Source organism: Protopterus annectens, chromosome 9.part0 (assembly GCF_019279795.1).
Source record: "Protopterus annectens isolate FY-2018-M chromosome 9.part0, PAN1.0, whole genome shotgun sequence".
In the NCBI taxonomy this organism is placed as follows: Eukaryota; Metazoa; Chordata; order Ceratodontiformes; family Protopteridae; genus Protopterus; species Protopterus annectens.
Window position 1 is genome coordinate 319,584,026 of NC_056743.1, and position 18,158 is coordinate 319,602,183.

The 18,158-nt window shown below is 43.4% G+C and overlaps 1 protein-coding gene across 1 annotated transcript in view; it reads left to right on the top strand.

The window, feature by feature from the left end:
- The window catches only part of ZZEF1 (zinc finger ZZ-type and EF-hand domain containing 1), a gene marked incomplete in the record, with an annotated part of 3,903,331 nt that overhangs the window by 900,775 nt on the left and 2,984,398 nt on the right, over window positions 1-18,158 (top strand). Inside the window, 1 exon segment of the mRNA XM_044082903.1 lies at window positions 12,093-12,166. Within this exon segment, the coding sequence (XP_043938838.1) occupies window positions 12,093-12,166 (74 nt within the window).

Genomic DNA, 18,158 nt, shown 5'->3' on the forward strand with positions numbered 1-18,158 from the left:
GTATTCAGGCGTACTGACTTGCATATCAAACCGACGCCATCTTCTTCTTCAAGGCCAAAAACTCGATCCAAACCACATGGTCAGGCCCATATGCCTAAAAAACAAATTATAAGAATGGCTGAAGACCTTGTTATTCTAATTAGGGGAAGCCAGCCTTCCCCCTCCAAGAGACCTAGAACTGATTTTCCTTCTGATTCTTCTGATCAGGATTCTGAAATTTCTGATGTTCTTAGTGTTTCACTGTTGCAGTCATTACATTTATTTCTGATGTTCTTAGTGTTTCACTGTTGCAGTCATTACATTTGGGTAATCCTGCTGCAAGTTGCCTCAGTCGGCCTGAATTCCAAAGTCCTGGGTCCTGCTTCGGCTGCTGTCGCCCCTTCCCTGATGTCAGGTCGTCAGGGGTATAAAAGATGCGGCCGACGCCATTTTCTTTAGTCTTTCTTGCTGCGCGGTGCCCGAAGCAGAAGCATTTCACAAGTGCCGGTTGGCTGACTCCTGATATTTTCGTGTTCGAGTTTCAGATCTGACATCTTCAATAAAGCTAAGTACCCCGTTGGGGAAACTTTTTTCTTGCTCCAGACCAATGTCAGAAAAAGTTAATTGTATTTCTTGTGGAAAGCAAATACCTCATAAGGACTTTCATTCTTACTGTATTCTTTGCCTAGGCCCTGATCACAACGTTGCTGGTTGTCAGTTTTCTGCTAGATTTAACCAACGCACTTTTAAGCGTCTGTATGATCTTGCTTTAAACTATTTTGGACACTGGTTTAATTATCCTGAAATGTCATCGGATAGACACCGACTACCGGAGTTCACAAAAAACTCAAAGAAAAGGAGAGAGATAGACGACCAAGGCCCAAAACTGACGACGAAGCTTCTCCTAAGCCAGTCGCCGGTTCTCAGTGAGGTAATTTCGCAGCCTCTGACGCCTGCTACTTTAGAGTCGCAGCCCACTACCGACTCCCACGTGGAGTCAGCCATGCCGCTGGAAACTCAAGGTATTGGAGCCTTGGATACTATTCCTTCATATGGGTCCGGAGCCGCTGAGCAGGCACCAGCTTCTGAGGGTGTATTCAGACCTAAACATCTTTACATTAAGCCAACCTCAGCTTCAAAGGCAAAGACTAAAGCACCTTCTAAAGCAAAGAAACAAACTCAAGAGCCACATGGACAGGCCTCTATGCCCAGAAAACAGATGCTCAAAATGGCCGAAGACCTAATTACTTGATCAGGGGTTCCCATCCCCCTCCTGATGAGAGGCCTAGGCAAGAGACTGACTATGAATCTTCAGATCAGGTTTCTATTTCTTCTGATTCCTCTTCTGATCAGGAATATTCTCTTCCCCCCTCTGAGGATTCTGATGCTGAAGAATCTATACCTTCAGCTTCTCCTCCAGAGGACTATTCTTTTGGGGAAAACTTGCATACCATGAGGGAGCATTTCCACTGGGAGAGCCAAGATTTTTCAGAATCTAAAAAGAGGCTCAGGGATTTCCTTTTACTACCCCAACACAGGCCACTAGCCATTCCACCTGTGTTAGATATTGTAGATTATGTGTTTTCGGAGTCTAGTCTTACCCCTGACTCCTTACCTCCAGATCCTGTTAAACCTGACAGATATTGCAGGGTTCCTGACTCTCATAAATTCCTTTTTAAAAGCCCTGCTACAGACCCAGAAGCTATTTCACAGGGTCCTAAAGGAGTTAAGGCTTCTGCTGCAAAAAACCCTACCCCCTCTGACAGAGATTCTAGGGCACTGGATAGATGGGCAAAAAAGGTTTACACATCTGCTACCTTGGCTATAAAGGCCTTAAATTGTCAGTTTCATATGCTCAAATATCAGCAACATGTCATGGCATTGCTTAAACAGAAAATGTTATTGAACTCTGAATGTGCAGAAAACAAGGAAATGCAGGATTTATTGCATGCAGCTGAACAAGTTGGAAAGCATACTTTGCAATGTGGTTTTGATTCTTTGGAGGCCTCCTGCAGGGCCGCAGTTACGGGTTCTGTAATTAGGAGGCATGCCTGGTTAAAGGAACAAAATCTGCCTGATCATGTCAAAGTTAAATTATTAAATGCACCTTTACAGCATGATACTTTGTTTGGTGTTAAGGCAGAGGAGGTGTTAAAGAAAATGGAGAACAAAGCTTAACTCTATGCAAACTGTCAAAGATTTTTTACAAGTACAGCCAACTTGGTTTAGTAGACATTAGCCTACAAAGAATTGGTCCTTTCCTGTGTCAGACAGACCTCAAAGGGGCAGATCCAGACGCCCTAGAGGCAGATCCCAGGCGCAAGGTTCCTACAGGTCAAAGCAATGAGTTGCTTCTTCCTCCAAAGTTGGAGAAGACAAATCACAACCATACAGGAAACGGTCCCAATGACTTCCCCCTGCCTGCACCAAGCACTTATCTCCTGGCAGCACCCTTAGGTGGGAAAATTAGCACTTTTTTCTCAAAATTAGCACATTATAACCCAGGACAGGTGGGTTCTAAATATCGTGTCACAAGGGTACAAGTTCCATTTCCATACCCTGCCAAAGGCAAACGGCTGGCCAGATCTGCCAAAAAATCAGTGGGCAGAGGCACAAAAACAAGTCTCATCCCTCATGGACATGGGGGCCATTCAACAAGTACCAGAGCAAGAGCAGGGACAAGGATTTTACTCAAGACTGTTCTTGGTACCCAGAAAGGACAAGACCTGGAGACCAATACTGGACCTATCTATTCTGAACACATTCCTGGATATACCAAAATTCAAGATGATGACTTTGCAGCAGCTTCTACCCATGCTGGGCAAGAACGCTTGGCTGGTGACTCTAGACCTAAAAGAGGCATACCTGCGTGTCCCAATCAGACATTTATGCAGAAGATACCTCAGATTCAAGGCTGGCTCAGTGCATTACCAATTCTGTGCACTACCCTTTGGCTTATGTACTACACCCAGGGTCTTTACAAAATGCCTGGCACCAGTAATTGCATTCTGCAGACAGAGGAATACAAAAATATATCCTTACTTGGAAGACTAATTCAAGCAGAGAACAAGGACATTTATCTACAGCATCTGGCATTTGTGAAAAGACTTCTATCATGCCTAGGATACATAATCAACGAAAATAAATCAAAACTAGTACCCTCTCAAGAGATAATATTCCTGGGTGCAAGCTTAAATACAGCTTCCCAGATGGCTTATCTCACGCCAGACAAACAAAAGCAACTGACTACCTATTTCAAAATGTTGGCAACAAAGGCCCAGTTATCTGCAAGAAAAATTCTGCAGGCTTTGGGCTTCATGGCATCCTGCATCCTACTAATTCCATATGCAAGACTGCATATAAGGAAACTTCAATGGTACCTAAAAAGTGTTTGGAGTTAACATTGCCACAGCCTGGAAACAATGATTACTCTCATTCCCTGCCTACGACAAGAGTTTCGATGGTGGGCAAAGGCTTGTCACCAAAACAAGGGACAGCCATTCACATTACCTCCAACCAGGTAGGCACTAACAACGGATGCATCAGATTATGCCTAGGGGGGGCCCACATGGCAGGAAGATGCATTCAAGGCACATGGTCCTCTACCCAGATGCATCTACATATCAATCAAAAAGAGATGCTAGCTGTTCAGAATGCCCTGACAGCCTTCAAGGACCTACTTCTTCCGGGACAACCACTGATAAAGACAGACAATACCATGGTCATGTGGTATATAAACAAGCAGGGGGGGGGCACGCATTCTTACCCCCTTTGCAGACTAGCCATGACTTTGTGGGACACAGCATTAACTTACCAAGTACATCTGCAGGCACAATTCCTGCCAGGAAGGAAAAATACTCTGGCAGACGAACTAAGCAGAAACCTCATGGATCCCCACGAGTGGCAGCTGGATCCACAAGTCTTCAGCATGATGATAAGGAAATGGGGATGCCCGGACATAGATCTATTTGCCTCCTCTCACAACTAGCAGTTAAAAAGATTATGCACAAGGACTTATCACAGACAAGCATGGAAAGTGGACTCCCTATCTTTCAGCTGGAAAAACCTATCAGTATATGCCTTTCCCCCACTGCCTTCCCAAGGTACTCCTAAAGGTCAGACAGGTGAAGCCAAAAATGATACTGATTGCCCCAGACTGGCCCTGCCAGTACTGGTTTCCAATCCTAAAGAACTTGTCTCAATGCCCAGCTTGGACCTTACCTCAGATACCTCATCTACTGTCCCAGCAAAACAATCCGATCCTGCACAGCCAACTCAGGACTTCAAACCTGGCAGCATGGTGCATAATGTAGTCATACAAAACACACCTCTCAGTAAAGCTGTGATGGGTGTCATTTTAGAGGCCAGAAGGCCTAGTATTTTTGCTGGTAAATGGAAGAGATTCTGTGCTTGGAACCAGGCACAAGGAACTGATACAGTTGTGCCAAATATTCCTCAGATTTTGTCATACTTAACTGAGATGCTGGACAAAGGCCTATCTTTTTCATCATGCCTCTGCCATTTTGGCTCATTACAATACAGAACCACCAATCTTTTCTCATCCCTTATTAAAACAGTACCTTAGAGGAGCCAAAAATGTAAGACCTCCAATGAGATCACCAATGCCTGCATGGGACCTCAACTATGTCTTGGAAAAACTCACCCTGCCTCCTTTTGAGCTGCTACTGCTGCTATAAAGTTTTTATCTTGGAAGACAGCTCTGCTCCTAGCAATAACTTCTGCAAGACGAGTTTCAGAGCTTCAGGCACTCATGGCTGTGGAACCTTTTATCATTTTTTATCCAGACAGGGTCTCTCTGAGGACAAACCCAACATTTATGCCTAAGGTGGTGTCCAGTGTGGCTCTTAACCAAACTATTCATCTGCCAACTTTTTATCCAAATCCACAGAACAAGGGGGAGAGAATTCTGCATTTTTTGGACATATACAGACAGCTTAGATTCTACTTGGACAGAACCAAAGTTTTCAGAAAGACAGAGCAATTACTAGTGGCATATGCTGCAGGATGACAAGGAAAGGCCATCTCAAAGCAGACTATTTCAAGTGGATAGGCCACTGCATTCATTTCTGCTACTTACACCATGGCAAGCCAGTGCCTAAGGGCATTAGGCCACATTTAACCAGAGCTGCGGCCACTTCAGCAGCCTTTCTCAGGGGAGTACCAACCAAGGACATTTTAGAGGCTGCTACTTGGAGTTCAGTGCACACCTTTACAAAGCACTCTCATCTGCCGCTCTACTCTAAATCCAGGGCAGGCTTTGCCACTGCAGTTCTGCAGGGCCTCATAGCCGCTCCTAATGCTATTTAGCTCCAGCCCTCCCATATATAGCTTTGGGACTCTACCCAAATATAATGACTGCAACAGTGAAACACGAAGAACATAGTACAGTTGTGTACACTTACCATAAATGTAGATATTAGAGTGTATTCACTATTGCAGTCCAGGTTACCCTGTTGCCATCCCCCTTTCTTCTGATGGAACCTATCCTTCCTTCTCTAATTTATACAACCTATGTGGTGTATTTCTTGTAGCTGAAGGTAAAGTTTATATTGGTGCATGTATTTACATATATATAAAATTTGGCTACCCTTTTAGGGGGCACCTGACATCTGGGGCAAGAAAAACTAAAGAAAATGGCGTCCGCTGCATCTTTTATACCCCTGATGACCTGACATCAGGGAAGGGGTGACAGCAGCCGACGCAGGACCCAGGACTTTGGAATTCAGGCCGACTGAGGGCAACCTGCCAGCAGGATTACCCAAATGTAATGTCTGCAACAGTGAATACGCTCGAACATCTACATTTATGGGAAGTGTACACAGCTGTACTTTGTCTGCTTTATTGTGCCTAATTTTATTGTTGTTTTCACTGTTTATGAAGCTTTTTTGTTAGTTTCAGTTTTAAGTATTTACTGGTATTTTTCACTGTTTTTAAGCTATCCGTTCTGCTTGTTCTGTTTTTCCCTCCAAGCACTGTTATATAACTGATCTGTTAGCTGTTTAAAACATTCTTTAGAGCCTCCTTGCTGATTTTCTGCTGTTTTTAATGTCTCACTGCTATTTTTCTGCTGTTTTAAACTTTGGCTAGTGTTTCCCGCTGAAACTAGGTTAGCTAGTAGCTGTAGTATAGTGCAGATACAGGCTTGCTGCTTCTGGAACTGTTTGTAGGGGTTTGTTTGTCCTCCGCACGTTTTCCAGGCCATTTTGGATTGGAAGGGACCTGTCTGCACTTTTGTTAGAGAATTGTGCTGATTGGGACCTGTCTGAAAAAGGGAGGCCAGTCTAGTGATTGGAGTAAGCATCCTCATTGGTCCTTTTGAATCTTTTTAAAGTTGTTTTTTTTTTTTTTCTTCAAGTTTTTAGCTTCTGGTATTTAGGCCTTGCCTTTGAGCAGGTTTATGGTTGTTTGTGCATCGTGCAGCACCGTGCCAAAGCCAAACAGTTAAATTCATCAAATTTTCCCTAAAACCCAGGGAGAAATATCCATCTACTGAGCTCCTCTGTGATTGATTCTGAATAGCCACCCCTAGTGACAACATTCTTCAACCTAGCGTTATGGACAGGTGGACTACCCTTGTTTTTCCTGGCAACCTTGTTGACTTGGGTCTCTTGAGACAGTGTAGTAATTGCCTCATGTACACAGATAACCCTCTACTAATAACACACTTGAGCTCGAGATGTATTTACAAAAACAATCTGGAATCCATGCTCTTTCTTACTCAAAACAGTAAAACGGAGAAGATTGCCAACTCACCCACCTCTACATATGCTCATAGTACCACTACTCATATACATAGTACACATCAAACATACAAATCTACATACTCAGAGGTTCTCTCAGAAAAACTCACCGAAACACCAGAGACCTCCAAAACACAAGTATGCTACAACTACACGGTCCCCACAGCACCCATGATACATAGCAACACCAGTGCTCACCCACCAAGCCAGTTAGGCCTAATACTAAAAAAAAAAAAACAAAAAACAAATTTTCTTGTCATTGGAGACTCAATAGTGAGACACATGGATGTCCCACTCACCATGGTGGACAAGGAGAAAGTCACTGTCAGCTGCCTGTTCGTTGCTAGAATTTGTCAGATCACCCATGCATTCAGGTCTCTCAACAACAAGTTCTGTTTTGATTCTGCCATAGTTCATGTTGGTGTGAATGACCTGAAACGTCTCTCGCTGTACTATATATAGCGAGACATGGTTGAGCTCTGTAAGTATATGTCCCTAGCCTTGAGCACCATACTACCCTCACCTAGAATGATGCCACAGTATAAACAAAAAATGATTGATTTCAGTAATTGGCTCACTTTTAGATGTCATTCAACGGGGATCCAGTTCCTGTCAGCCTGGGAAGCCATGGTCAACAAGCCTTGCTGCTTTGCCAGAGACTGTTTGCACCTGGCACATCTAGGCTTTCGGCTGCTGGCAAAGGCTGTTGCCTCCCCCATAGTGCCTTTTTTAGGCAAGGTCTCAAACAACATTACCAACGCGAAATTAACCAGTCAGAACAAAATAAGGGTCATGCTGCTAAATGCTTGGAGCTTAAACCAAAAACTGCACTCCCTGGAAGCACTTCTGCCACTAGAAGATGTAGATGTCTGTGCAGTCACAGAAACCTGGTTCATGGTCTCAGAGAGTACCTCAACCTTGCAAGGCTACAATTTCTTTCACACCTTTAGACTGCAAAATGAATGTGTGAAAACCAGAGGAGGCAGTGTTTCAATCAATGTTAGAAGTAAATTCACCTCCCATCTAGTTAGACTGGACAACTCCTTGGAGTTACTCCAGGTCCAGGTTACGGTGGGTAAGACCCCCATTCAAGTCATAGCCAGTTATAGATCCCCCTCCATGGGTCACGAAACCCAAGAATCATACTTAACCAAACTGGAGACCATCCAAATTTTACAGAACACACTGGTTATGGGGAATTTCAGTTATCCCACCATTAACTGGGAAACTTATGTTAACCTTAACCTTAATTTGCTAACGCAAACGTTTCTTGACTTTAATTCAAATGTTGGTAACAAATTGTCCATACTCCAAGAAGGGGAACAAACATTCTGCATCTGGTCCTCACCAACATGTCAAACAGATGCTCTGCTGCAGCTGTCAGACCCTCAGTTAAAACTGACCACAAATCAGTTACCTTCAAGCTGGCACTAACACCAGAACTCACAAAGGATGAAATCAGGCTAAAAAAACTTCAAGGCAAACTATACCCTCCTAGGTGAAGGTATAAATGCATTCCAAGCCCTATTCCAAGCTGAAAGTGGTAACTACGCCGAAGCTTATACTAAAGCCTGTACATTCACTTGCATAAGTGCATAAAATCAGCTGTACCAGAAAGAATCGAAGCCAGAGCCCTGAGTAAAAACAAGCTGCCGAGGTGGGCATCCAACATCAACAAACTTTACAATAATCTCAAAAAGTTGCTGTCCTGGAAAACAAAGGCAAGGCCCCAAAAAGTAGAAAAGCACCCTCCTCAGCTTAAACAGGCAAATAAGATAACTTGTCAAATCGTCCAAGGGCACCTTTGAGAGAAACTTAGCAAGTACAGTCAAGGATAACCATAAGGCCTTTTACAGCTACATATGTAACCTAAAGAGTAGGATCCAAACATCTGCAGAACTAGTGGCCAATGGTATCACACACACTGACCCCCAGAGAGAGAAAACCTGCTAGTTGACAGCTTTCACAAAAATTTCACTCCCTTATCCCGTCCTGACTTACAACAAACCTTCCCCAACCCTCCCCCAACACACACATGTGAAGAGCAGGCCCTCAAAGTCTTGTCCAAGGCAAAAAACACTGCTTCTATGGGACCAGATGACATCCCAGGCTGTCTCTTCTAAACAGGCTAAAACATGAACTAGCATCACCACTAAGTACCCTTTTCAGTCATAGCCTAACCGCAGGCTTTGTTCCTGTGGAATTGAGAACAGCAACAGTTATTCCTCTCAACAAAGGTGGCCTAGCAACAGACCCAGGGAATTGCAGACCCATAAACCTGACCAGCCTCATGTGTAAGGCCATGGAAATTACCATTATGGGCTTGATAAATAAAGACATGGGTGACCTCTAAACCCTGGATCCTACCCAATTTGGCTTCATGAGGGTCAGATCCTACCTGTTAAATCTGGTGGATGTCTTTGAAAATGTGACCATGGCCATTGAGGAGGGAGATATTTGCACACAGCATACCGCGACCTGGCAAAGGCATTTGACACAATCCCACATTCAGGCATTACCGATAAACTTAGCAAACTGAATGTGAACCCCTTTGTTGTAAGATCGGTTGCCAGCTGGTTCACAAACCAGATATGCACTATCATAGTGGGTGATTTCACATCAACCAGCAGACCTGTTACCAGTGGGGTGCCACAGGGTTCAGTGCTCCCCCCCCCTACTGTTTGGTATATACTGCTCAGAAGTTCAGATCAAAACTAAGGGGTTGTGGCCAACCAGGTTTGCAGATGACTGCACACTAGATGCAATCATTGAATCCCCAAATTATATCCGTATACTCCAGGAGGGTCTCACACAGTCCAAGGACTGATATGTTAGTCATGGTCTCAAAGTGAATGCAAAAAAGTGCATCATCATTCCCTTCAGCACAAACAATGTCCCCTCACACTATCAAATCAACAACAATACTCCTAAGTACCCATAAAGTGGTAAGGGACCTGAGATCACAAGTTGACTGCGACCTTAACTTCGACAACTATACATCTACTGTAGTAAGGAAAGCTTTTTACGTAGCACACTTGATTAGTAAAGGCATCACCTTGAGAGCAAAAGAAGTTGTAAACTCCCCCCCTGTACTTGGCACTTATCTGGCTCATAATTAAGTGTAACACCCCATTTGGCATGTACCGTACTAAGCACATGCAGCAATTAGAGAGGCCTCAGAGGTTTCTAACAAAGAAGATCAAGGGGCTCCAGCATGTGCCTTACACAGACCAACTAAAACTCCGTATTGTGTGGACTTCTTAGGGGAAACTTATGCCTGGCCTACAGAGCAATCCAAGACCCATACCTAATGAACTTGCTCCATATCTGTAAATCAAACGGCACAAGGGCTACCTGTTCCAGGGAACTAAGTATGGCCTGTGACTTAAATAGGACATCATGGAAGGACAGATATATCTCCCAGCGACTGCCGCTTCTTTGGAACAGGCTACCAGTTCATGTGAACCAGAGCATCTCTTTGACACTGTTCAAGAGGAACCTGGACGACTGGATTGGGCACCATAAATTCTTACCAGGGATAGAACCCACAACCCTCCTGGACATGGGCAGTCATCACTAAATGCTCTCTTGGGTATTGACTAGCATTTCTATAGTATTACATTGGGATGAAATGGCTAGTCTAAAAATGACCTCTAGGTTGATAGCCTAGTAATCTTCTATGATCCTATGTGTAGAAAGCCTGGAACCTTGTGGCAGTATGAATACTCTCGCAGAGTGAGCCCCTTTGTATGAATCTAATGTAAAGTACTGATTGATCGGTTATTTCTTGTATTTCTTTATTTTAGTACATCATATTTCGCTGCCAAGTTTCTTGCTAGAACTCAATGTGTTGCTGGATAGTTATTTATAAAGGGCTCAAATTCTTAGGTGCTGGTGAAGTAATACTGCAGTTTTAAAACTTTTTGAAAACCTGGCCAAATGAAGACTGATATCAGTGAGTAGAAACACAAATGTTACAGATATTGCAGGAATTTGTCACTTTAAGATTTTCCCATGTGTGCACTTACACAGCTGTGTTTATTATTTTCTTGTCATCGTTTCCTGTAGTGTTATCCAATCTTAGTTACCCAGTGTACCTTGTTGGATTACAGGAGAAACTCTTCTAGTTTCAGTGAATGTATATGTCAGATGAATAGTAGGCAAGCTGACTTTTATACTATCGTTTTAATTGTAAAGATTAAAAAAAAATGTTACTATGTCATACTGCCTTAATGTTAATCCTTATTAAGCCATGATTAATCATAAAAACTTTATGAACAAGTCATGTTTTATTTTAAAGTAAATATTGATTTTTGGATGTTTGTAAAGTTCTCTTTTGGACTAAAATCTTCTGTGAAATTCAACATGTTTAATTTTAGGAAGGATCAGTAACTGTTTCATTGAAGCTGAAGTGAGAAAGAGAAATGTAACTGCCTTTCTAGATGACTTGTATTGCATTCTTTTCGTCTTAACCAGTGAGAAGCTCTTAGTGCTACTTTCAAAAAGAAAAAAATGCGTTGTGAATCTAGGTATATAATAGTCTTTATGTGATTCCTTTAACACTGAAGGTGGGACTTTCTGCTAATGGTGGAACTGTTTGCAGCAGTAACATGAGTCTGATTATAATGGCAGACCATTGACAAGAAAAAAGTTCTTGCAGTAGATGGCATTTTGCAATCCAGTCATTCTATACAATGACCGTATTTCCCTGAAACTGATTTCTTGTGTTAGGATTATCTTTGGTGTCATTGTCCTTTACTATTACTCTTTGGAGTGGAGGCTTTGAGAAAGATACAGGGGAGAAGAGATGTTTTTTTTTTTTTTTTAAAACATGAAAATTGGCAACCAGATTGCTGAAAGTCATAGCTGGAAATTGCCTTCTTGGATTGATTGATATTAACTGACAGCCTGGTAGGTGGCAGTCCCAAATAGTGATTGTTTCTTTATACAGATGCATGTGTGAAGTACCTGGTGTTGAATTGTCTGCCAGAATTAATTGCGTTTTTCTTTTATGTATTCCTCTTGTAAAACATATGGCTGTACCTGCGGCAATATGTCCCTCACCCCCACCCCTGTTCATTGTTGCTGTTAGTTTTTTTTATGTAACTGCTTTTAAAACATTACAGGGTAAGCTTAGTGAACATGTTAAGAGTTCTTTCTGGTGGTGGTGGTAGTGGTGGTATGATGCAATTGAAAGGATAGAAGAAAAAATGTTCTTGAAAATTTAGAAACATCTTGTAATGATTTTTTCAATTTTTTTATTTCTAACTTTATTCTGGATAAGGGATAGGTCTCATCTGCACACATGACTTTTATGTGTTTTATAAAAATTTTATTTGTTTTTCCTTTCAGAATGTTGTTGTTGTTGAAAAGAATCAGTCCCCATCTGTGCAGCTGACTTTCAGGTCCTTGTGCAATTATTTCAGGTAGGTCATGGTATTTTATTTCCTTTTCAAACATTTTGCTTCAGCTGTTAAAGATGAAGCTGTGCCAACATGTGAAGGACTAAGTAAATATCTTTTTTTAAACACTTTTATTGAATTGCCACTTAAGGCATAGGAAACGTACATTTAGATGAAAGAAAACAAACCACGTGAACATGTTCGTAGTTAACATAATACTTTACATATATTCTTTCATACAGTTACATAAACTGATCAGTTTTCACATTCTTTTAAACCTCACTCCTCCTTCAAAACATTATTCTGCATGTTATTGTTCCTACAGTTTCCATTTTTTCTATCTAATTTGCTCTTTCCCTTTTCTAAAGATCCCACAAAGATTTCTTTTATGTCTGTTACAATATTTACAACTTCAGATATAGTTGGTTTCCATTTTCTAGTATTTGCCTTTTTTGCAGCCACCAGAATTAACTGAAACAAGGTCCTTACTGTGCCTAGGCAATTTAGTGTAACTTTGACTGAAATTAACTCCTGTATTCTAGCTGAAAAGAGTAATTTCTTTAGTTATACCCATTTCTCACCAAATATTTCTGACTGAGTACTCTGTAGGGAATTTTTAAAGTCTGACAACTCATTACACTCTTAAATAACATATATTCCGTTACCTCTTAGTTCCCAGTCACACCTCCAACATTTGACATCTACCTGAGGAACAATTCTTTGGAGTCAACCTGGGGTAAAAAAAAAATAACCATTCAAACACTTTCAAGCGAAAGTCCTAAATTTTCTACACTTTATTTAATATTTGGGAGCCGTGCATATTTCCTCCCATTGTTTCCTTATGAAATACTTAATCCAGTCTCTCTTCCCAAAGTTTTCTAACCTCCTTCGATTGATTCCTATAGATGTCCTTCTTTTCCTCTGTTGCAGTATTCTTAACACGAGGGAGTTGCCTGCTGCAATGACCTGACATTGGCCAGTATACAAAAGACTTACTACTAGGAATACATGGTACGTTGCACGTAGGCTGCTGTTGGACGTGTGCCACACACCCTCCTCAACACTTCTTTGCCACCAGTCCATAAGCTTCACCCGTACATACAATCTACTCTCCGCAGTGGTTTTTGTCTCAATATTTCAGATAAGTGCCTGTTGTGGAATCCTTTTTGTATCTTTTTCATTACGGCTAGGTTTAATGTCATCCAAGGAAGGCAAAATGTTCTTGTGGACGTCTCATTCCACATAAAGACAACCATCAGCAGTGCCTTTTCTGTCTCAGACCTACCCACGAACACAAATCTTGTTCAGTCTGCCAGGCCTTTGTACCCAAAACCTTGAGAAGCAAGTTAGGTTCCCTTTCCATTTGCTTAAAAAATCAGCGTCTGAAACTCCTTGCAAAGAGTGCAATGGAGGGTTCTGCAGGGCTTGAGGCCAAGTCGCTCATTGAGCTGAAGGCCAAGACGCCTAGGCCTGAAGCTTTTGCTGCACCTCCAGTGGCGGCCGTCTCTCCCAAGGCAGTTAGTAACCCGGAGAAATGCTCAGCCTCTATGTCTGAACCACAGGCCGAGCCCGTAATGGAGGCTGGCTTGGAGCAGGATGATGGCACATCCTTGGAGGTAATGCAGACATCCAGTATGGATGTCCAGGGGGAGCCTAGACTTGTAATATCCAAAGACCCTAGGGGAATTTCCCAGATTGTAGTTGGGAAGGATGTGGATTCTGACATCATAGAAACCAGGCATATGTCCAGTCCACCGACTCTACATAGACTGGAACTGCATGCTAAAAAGAAAGAAAAAAAAGCGTTTTTCATCATCCTCTGATCCGATTCAGGATTGGAAAAATTTTACACAGGGTATTTTTAATGTCCTTATATCTCTCAGTCCCGGCCACACCCTGGGTTACATCTCCACTGATGTCCCATGGAAGACCCATGCTCGACTTCTCCTACCTCAACACCTTCCTGAAAGTACCCACATTCAGAATGCTACCTTGCAAACTCTTTTCTCGCTCATCGTCCCACAAGCCTACCATAGACATAAGGGATGCTTACTACACATCCCTATTCATCCCATTTACAGGACGTACTTAGATTCTCTCTGGCTTCCTGGCATTTTCATTTCTGTGCCTTACCCTTTGGTCTCTCCACCTCCCCAAGGGTATTCACAAAATGTCTAGCCTCAGTAATTGCTTACTGGAAACTTCAAGGCATTCAGCTCTTCCCATACCTGGACGACCTTGTCTTTCAGGCAGTCAGTCCAGGAGCACTGGAGCACAATCTAAACCCCACCATCTCCATCCTTCAATCTCTGGGGTTCAAAATTAACTTCCAGAAATCTATTCTTTCCCCATCCCAGAACCACATTTCTGGAATGCAGGCTACAAACTTGACATTATGGAGGTCTCTCTCCCCACTCAGAAGGCTCAGGAGGTCATTTTCTTCTTCCAACACCTCATCCCTTTGACTCGCATCACGGCCAAGATCTTTCTCAGGACTCTGGGCTTCATGGCATCCACCATCCTAATGCTTCCCCCTGGCAAAACTCCACATGAGGAAACTACAGTGGTTCCTGAAATCAGTGTGGATGCAACATGCACACCCCCTAGAGTTCCCAGTTCCACTTCTCCCTTGCCTGAAGAAGGAAATTTCCTGGTGGGTTCATCAGCTAACTGCCAACTCAGGTCACCCACTTCATCCTTTACCATCAGTTCAGGAGATGTTCACAGATGCCTCAGGCGCAGGATGGGGAGCAGCTTTCGGCTCCATAAAAGCACATGGGACCTGGTCCCCCTCTCAAAGAAGGGAACACTTCAATATAAAAGAAATGTGGGCACTCCTACTGGCTTTTCAGACCCTCAGACCCTCTTCATCCCAGGCCCTCTAAAAGTTTACACAGACAATATGACTGTTCTCTACTACATAACCAAACAAGGAGGGACAAAGTCTCATCTCCTTTGCAGGCTAGCTGTGCAAGTCTGAGAATTGGCTGTCAACTTCAGACTCTCCTCCAGGCTGTGTATGTCCCCTTCAGTGAAAATGTAGTAGCAGACACATTGAGTAGGTCTGAAACGCAATCCCACAAATGGATGCTTGACAGAGAAGTGTTCCTGGACATTGTCCACAAATGGGGAACTGCACAAGTAGACCTTTTTGCTGCCCACATGAACAGACAGCTTCCACGATTTTGTGCCAGAGGCCCTCGTCATCTGGTCTGGAAGGTGGACACCTTCAGCTTTCCATGGAAGGGTATGTTTCTGTATGAATTCCCTCCCCTTTCTGTCATTCCAAAAGTCCTGCTAAAGGTTCAGCAGGACAAGACTAGTCTTGAAAGTAACCCCCTTTTGGTCATGACAGCATTGGTACCCTTGCTCCTGCATTTAGCCAAGGGCAATCACAAGTTACCCGACATACTGGACCTTCTCACACTGCAGAAAGGGACTCTAATCCATCCCCACTTGTCTACCCTTCAGCTGACACTGTGGGTGATAGGGTCTTAATTCCTTTCAGATACCTTTTTTCATAGGACATGCTCAAGGTTCTGCAGGAGGCCAGGAAACCCAGTACAAAGAAAATTTTACTTAACAAGTGGAAGAGATTTTCATTCTGGTGTCTTTCCTGTAACCAGGACCCACTGGCAGTGGAAGTCCCTCTGGTTCTCTCTTACTTGTGTGAATTACTAGATGATTGCTTAACTTTCTCTTCTATCAAAGTGCACCTATCAGCTGTCTCTGTCTGTCTGCCTCTAGCTCCTCATTTAGCTTTCAAATTTGAGGCTAAACATTTCTTAAAAGGCGTCCTTCACATAAGAGCCCCCAGGAATCCTGTGGCACCCTCCTGGGATAGTAAATTTATAATAGGGAAGCTGGCCCTTGCCCCTTTTGAGCCAACAGCTTCTGCTTCCTTAAAATGTTGCTTCTGGAAAACACTTGCTGCTTGAGGTAACCTCAGCCAGAAGGATTTCTGAACTACAGGCCCTAATGGTTTCCCCTCCTTTCTTGGTGTTCCACAGAGACAGAGCGTCTCTCCACACCAACCCCACCTTTATGCTTAAAGTGGTAAATGAGTTAAACCAGTCCATCAATTTACCTACCTTTTTCCCCACTCCATAGAAATGTTCAGAGGATTTTGCACACCTTGGATGTGCACAGACAGCTTAGGTTCTACCTTGATAAAACAAAGCATATCAGGAAATCAGACTAGTAGTTTGTCTCATTCCACCCTAGGTCTTTAGGGCTCCCTGTCTCTAAACACCATTTCCAGCTGGATCTCTAAAGCCATTTCCTTCTGCTACGAGCATCATGGAAAGAGCCTCCCTTCTCCTGTTAAGGCACATTCTACCAGGGGTGTTGCTTTCTCTGGTGCCTTCTTCAAAGGAATGGACACTAACTGAATTGTGGAAGCAGCCACCTGGTCTTCAGTCCATACCTTCACCAAACATTACAAATTGGGCAATATTTCCAAATCTAGGACAGGGTTTGCAAGAGCTCTGCTCCATGGCTTCCTGGAAAGCTCCTCTGCCCGTACCTCCTCCCTTTCCTCATGGACTTTGGAATTCTCCCTCATGTTAAGAATACTGCAACAGAGGAATAGAAGGACATAATAGATTAGTTGTGTAAACTCTTACCACAATAATAGATGTCCTCTCTTCCCTGTTGCAGTACTCCATCCCTTCCTGTTTCCTCCTGACTTTATTCTTGCTTGGATGTACTTGACCTACATACTGCCCTACATATGCATTCCTCCTGGGGCACTCAGTTTTGAGGAGGGTGCATACGTCACTTTTATGGCCAATGTCCAACAGCAGCCTACGTGTGACGTACCACACACCCCTAGTAGTAAAAGTTTTTTGTATACTTGCCAACGTGGGATTGCCGCAGCTGGCAACTCTCTCATGTTAAGAATACTGCAACAGGGAAGAGAAGGCCATCTATTGTTATGGTAAGGTTTTACATAAATAATCTATCTGAAGTAGTTAACTTCATTTTATCTGCAACCTGTGGGTATACGCATCCGTATCAGATCCGAGCCGGCAACTTTTTTTCTAGCATCTGCTCCAAGCTCTGAGCTCCTCCCCTTACCCACAATGCCCTACCATCTCCTATCTTCCCTCAGATCGAGTTTGCCGCGCCAGTAGTGTGCATCATGGTCTCCTTTGCTCCGAGCTCAGGGATAGTAAGTGTGATTAATACTTGAATCTAGTGTGTGTCAGAGTGATTTTTTTTTCCCTTCCTCCTCTTGTTTAGTGTATCGCTTGTTCGTCGGTTTAAAAAAAAGTTTTGTTAACTTGGTAGAGTAGTAGTTAGGCCTGCCCTTCCCCTACCTGTGTTTGTGTGTGTTTTTTTCTGGTGGGTAGTATTTTGCTTTTGGGTGCAGGACCATGGCTGATCAGCCAAAATCTGTTTTCAAGAAATGTACAGAGTGTGGCCATAAGCTCTCCCTGGCTGATGGTCACACTCTGTGTGTGATTTGCTTGGGAGTGGCACATTTGTCCACACAGTGTGCTATCTGCACCGCACCGGGTTCTATCCGAGGGCCCTTAGGGATCGGAAGGCCAAGTTAGTAGCCAAAGGCCTTCTCTCCGCTTCCATCCTGGAATCTGCCATGGCCTCGGTTTCTAGTGCTCAACCTCCCATCCAGACAGGGACTCCACCTCCCTCTTCTTCTGGTGATGGGTCTAATAAAGACAAATTTACAGTCCACGTGGCTGACAAGGAAAAAGACAAAGAAAGGTGCAGAGAGGATAGGGACAAGAGAAAGGGCAGACATCGCAAGAGATCCCTGGACAGGGAGCTCTTTCTTAGTCCCCCTTCTAAGGCCATGAGGCCTGTTTCTCCACGGCTCCGGTCTCCTCGTTTCTCACCAGAGCCGTTTGAACATTCAGACCCGAGGCCTTCCTCCCCATTGCGCAGACCAGCCTGATCCGAGTCGGTGGCCTCTTCGAGGTTGACTCAGAGTTTATCGGACATGGACAGGATGATGCGGAGATTCCATCTGACCCAAATACAGATGGGAGTC